The sequence below is a fragment of the Chaetura pelagica genome, unplaced genomic scaffold, assembly GCF_000747805.2.
Source record: "Chaetura pelagica isolate M959 unplaced genomic scaffold, ChaPel_1.0 scaffold69, whole genome shotgun sequence".
In the NCBI taxonomy this organism is placed as follows: domain Eukaryota; kingdom Metazoa; phylum Chordata; class Aves; order Apodiformes; family Apodidae; genus Chaetura; species Chaetura pelagica.
The window spans coordinates 9,158,011-9,163,020 of NW_009970724.1; the positions used below are offsets into that span (position 1 = coordinate 9,158,011).

At 37.1% G+C, this 5,010-nt stretch overlaps 1 protein-coding gene across 1 annotated transcript in view; it reads right to left on the reverse strand.

Annotated features, from left to right (window-relative positions):
• Nucleotides 1-231: 231 nt before the first annotated feature.
• The window catches only part of F3 (coagulation factor III (thromboplastin, tissue factor)), a 6,005-nt gene continuing 1,226 nt past the window's right edge, over nt 232-5,010 (reverse strand). The window contains exons 3-7 of the mRNA XM_010006768.1: nt 4,457-4,571; nt 2,357-2,541; nt 1,801-1,982; nt 1,516-1,675; nt 232-371 (exon numbers count right to left, since the gene is read on the reverse strand). Coding sequence (XP_010005070.1) covers nt 232-371; nt 1,516-1,675; nt 1,801-1,982; nt 2,357-2,541; nt 4,457-4,571 — 782 coding nt within the window. The remainder of the gene's footprint in view (nt 372-1,515; nt 1,676-1,800; nt 1,983-2,356; nt 2,542-4,456; nt 4,572-5,010) is intronic.

A 5,010-nucleotide genomic window follows, 5' to 3' on the forward strand; every position in this document is an offset into this window, starting at 1 on the left:
CAGGGTTAGAGCATTGTAACAGATCACCAGAATACTCTTCTAGCCTCCAGCCACTAGTGACACAGGGCTTCCTGCTATCTGGGTTTTTCAACTGCGACTGCCAAACAGAATTTTGAGTCTGCATAATATTTAGACTTCAAAATTCCTCTATCAGAGAGGCTAAAAGGCTCCACCCAATTATACAGTTTGTTTTTGTGCTTTGGAACTGCCACTGGTGTCCACAACTTCTCCCTAGACACCATTAAGTGGTTCCTTTTCTCTTGCAGCTTTTGCTTTCTTGCGTTTACACAGGACCACTGACAGGACAACGGCAAGAGTGATGACCGCAATTGCTATCACTGCTATGATGATAAAGACTTCTGCTCCGTATTCTGTAGGGGAGAAAAAACCCACAAGATTCAGTTATCAGAAAACATGTCTACAGACCCTTAGAGCCCAGCCCACTGAACTAAAAAATGCTTTCTGCATTTTACAGTATCCCAGAAGAGGAGTGGCCACCTCAGTGTGAACTGAATTAATTTTAAGGTGAATTTCTTAAACTGAGATACAGCTTTATTTCACCTGGTTCACGCTAGGTTTTAATCTTGTTTAGTTAGTGCACTAAAATACCATGCTACCACCACAAGAATAAGTCAAACCATTCACTGTACTCCTGCATTATTTCTGTGAAATTAAGTCCAAGTGGAAATTCTTTCTGGGTTAGAAGTTAAAATACACCAACAGTAGAGATTTCTATTTAAGTTGTAATTTATGAGAATTCAGCTATTGTGATAAGCAAAAATACACATCTAGATAAAGTTAATTTAAGAGAGTTAATTTGCCAATTTCAGAACAACTTTTCTACTTAGAGTGCAAGTAGTCTTATCTGGTGGAGAAGAAAGATGTAGTACAGCAATGTGATATTATTTAATAAATACTGATGACTTCATATTGAAAAAGTGTTATCTGGATTGTCTGGAATTGGACTAGCTGATTTGCTGACCACCCACTGACTTGTTTAGCAGTAGTCAATCTTCCAACCTCTGTAAATAAAGTCTTAGTCACATCAACTGCTTTTGAGATAACTAAAGTTCAGTTCACACTACAAGTCAATGGATAAGTAGCTTTTCAGCACTCCTGTGTTTTATAGCTGATCTTTCAAACACTTATATGGGACCTGAAGTGTTACTGGAAGGATCTGAGGAAAACAATGAGAAAACAAAAAGAATGAAGCTGAAGGCTAATGATGGGATCTGAAACCTCAGTGACCAGTCTTCAAGACATTTAAAACTAATCAAAACATTTTAGCAAAACTATAAGGCCAACTCCAGCTAGCTTAAGATGGTGGACTTATACTCAATGTGAATTCTTCCCACAAATTTCCACGTTCATTCTGTGTCCTCTTACTTTACACATTAAATAGGTTATTCTGTAACAGGCATCACAATTTAAAGAAGTATACAAATATACTCAGAATTGAAGTGTCTTTTTGTTAGAATGCTAAAAACTCTATGACAACCTTCACCAGACACCTACCATCCAAGATGTTTCTTCCTACACTGGTACAAAGCACCATGCTTTCTTGGCCGTTACGGTTTTCTCTGCGGGAGGGAATGTTTCCCTGTATGTAGAAGCAATAGTTCTTTGTACTGTCAACGCTCACTTCAAAACTATGGCTTTTTGTTACTGCATCTTTCTGTAATGGAAAAACAGTATTTCAAGAAAGTGTTCTCTGCCAAACTGTTAGCTCTCAAGGTAGCACAGAAATTTTGTAGCTGTAGTATAGCTACAGAATATGTAAAAAGTAGAGTTAGACCTTACCTTTCCAGAACTTTGATCTTTCCAGTAATAGAGTTTGTATTCCAGGTCATTTTGGAAAATATCTCGAATACTTTGAAAGCTTCCATTAGGAAATGCATATGGTGTAAGAGGGTCTTTTAACACAACATTCAGTTTGGAACCTTTTTGTGTGTAATTCTGTATCTCCGGTTTTCCGAGAACAGCTAAACAAGCATTTTTTAGAATTAAAAAACTGACATCACAACAAGTTCTCTTTTCTTCCTCTCTCCACTCTCTTCCCTTCTCCAACTTACTGTAATTTACTGAGCCAAAGTAATGCAGAGAAATAGCTGATTACTAACAATATCTTCATCTAGTATACCATGTTAATGAAAGAAACAAATGGCAACTAAAATCCCCTACAATAGGGAAAGCTTTATGCCTGAATGTCTTAATTTCAGTTATCAGTATGGCTGCTGTAAAAATATATAGGATAAACCTTAAGGCCCAGTCTCAACCTCGTTTAACCTTGCTTAAGTCAATGAAAATAATCTTGAAAGGCAGTTTATGATAAGATTTAATTGTCAAACCTACTTACTCTGACTATAAGGTGTAAATTTTTCAGAGACTGCATAAGGTGGTTCTTCAAAGTTATCCATCCCCGAGGATGTTACAGACAGTATGTGTGCTGTGTAGGTCTCTTTTACATTCCTGAGTGCATCAGTAACATCACACTCTGTTTCTCTTGTCAGTATGCATTTTTTTTTGGTGTCAGATGTCTGCCTGAAAAAGCAAGAAAGAAGTGTCAACACTTTCCAACCAGACATAGGTATTTGGAGACATTAAAAACATTTTTCCCCTCAAAATGCATAGACTTCCCTCATCAAGTAGAACTGTCTTGCAGGTGTATTAGGCTGGAACGGAGGAAAAAAAACCTCGAACAACACTATCCTGTCCAGCTATATTTCACAATTCAAAGTAGAACCAAGTACATATACAAATTTCAATCTTCTGTATGAATTGACCAGAAACTGTAGGTATTCTTATTTTTTATTTTTCTGCAGTTGACATTTTAAAAAATGGTGCATAAATCACTTTGAAAGTATAATCCCTGATTAAGCAGAAAACTATTGCCTTAAGAAACATCAGTTGTCATGAGAAGCTCTGTTGATACCAATATTGTTTAATGTGCCAACAATATCTCCTTGTAGATGTCCCTTGTGTTTCCATTTATGCAGGAGCAAATGTCGCTAAGAACCAGACAGTAGCAGCAATTTTTGGTGCAGAACTAAAATTTTAAAATATTGACCAAAAAACATGATCCATGCACTGCACTTGATTTTTAAATTATAGAAAGGAGACCCACTTACTTGAAAAACAGAGACAAGGAAAAAAAGTGTTAATTCCTCTTTTTATTTCCTTGTAAGAAGGAATGGAAAACTGATTAGGTATTACTGGTTCAATTATTTTTCCCTGGTTTTGCCGTTGAAATAAGGAAAAGAAAAATGATGTGATCTCAGCTGAGAGAGCAAGCGTGTCAACTGTTTGGAAGCTAAAAAATAAGTTTTCCTCCAAGTGGGTCAAGTTTTATTTAAGAATCTCCTGAACTTCCTTCTCCTCCAGATTTTTTTGTAATGTCACAGCTCAGTTTGTGATACTGCCCAAAAGATGCCTTGAGAAACAACAGAGGAGACTTCATCTTTGTGGTCAAACAAATCTACTCTGTAAATGCATGTAGATGAGAAAGCAAACTTTTAAGCACACTTCATCCATAAGAGCAACTTGTCTGAAAAAGTTCCTCTGTATTGGAGCTATACCTGATTCTTTACTGACTCTTGGGCAAACAGACTTCTGCTTTCTTCAAGCACAAATAGCTGGAAATAAACTCTAGATGAATAAATGTCATAAAATTAATTCTGCTAAGTGTCTGCTTTTAAGTCTACTTATTTAATCACTCCCATAAAGAATAAAAGAGCACATTAGGCCATTGCACCAGTGTTTCATTCATTAGTCATGAGAAAGCTCTCATTTCTATGCCACTTTTACAGGCAGAGAAGGCTACAGTTCCATATTTTCATTAATATGTAGGAGAGGTGATGATGCAGTTTCCTTTTGGGGCATGTTTATTAATTATTGGAGCTAAGAACAGAACATATAAATTCACAATATTTAATAACTTGCATAAAACATGATGACAGAGGAAGTCTTGGCAGAGGTAGGTTAACAAACGTAGTTTTTAGTATTAGCCAGCAAGACAAATTATTCATTTACTGTGATTCACCAATTAGAATAAAAAGCAGACTTGTAATCACCCAAGACTAAAGTCAGTCTAGACACCTCCAGGACATAAAAAGGTGAATTTCTTTCTAATATGTGGTATGTGAGACAGAGTGTCAACTTCTGAAAAGTACCCTGGAGTAGACCTCCAGTGCAGCTGGCCTGTGCCGAACCCCAGAACTGAAATACTGATGTGAAGCTCAGCAATCTCTTTCTGAAGTGGGCAAAACCAGAAGCCTGAATCAGATAATCTTATAGTTGGGTGCAAAGAAGTATTAACAGCTGGGTTGGGAATTTTTCCCAAATCCTCATGTTGGGGCTTTTATTCCTGTTACATACAGCCTCAGATATATTCAAACACACACTATTTGCATCTTCTTCAACTGCCATTAATGGATACATCTAGACGTTACTTACTTACCCGTGTATTTCCACTGTATAAAAGTAACCTGATGGTTTTGGTTGCCACTGTAGTATAGTTTTAAAATTTATTGAAGACCAAGTTATGTTAATAGCTGTTGGTAGTTCTTGATTGCCTTTAAATACAGAAAAGAGAAAAGTGCCGTCAATCATATTACATGTAATTCTTGATTCCCTGCAGTCACTGTTTAATTAAATTAAGCAGTTGCTGTTAATTGCTACTTCAAAATGTCCTTATGGGGGAAAAGGCTCGGTCCTGCCCCCTGGGCTTATGCTCGTCTCGCTAAAGGAATGTGCCCTGGCAGAAGCGAGAAATACGAGACGAAAATTATTTTCTTTCTTAAAAGTCTGAGGTTGCTGAGGTAACTTGTTTGGAGTTCTGTCTAATGCTTCCTTTTGGCTCCAAGAAGAATTTCTGAATCTTCCCTGAAGAAATTATAAACGCTTGAAGACACATGAAACTGTCCAAGCACCGAATGGATATGGTGTAGTTAAAAACCATCCCCGGCAGTGTGTGCCGCAGAAGGCACTGGCTCCAGCTTCCCTATTTATTCG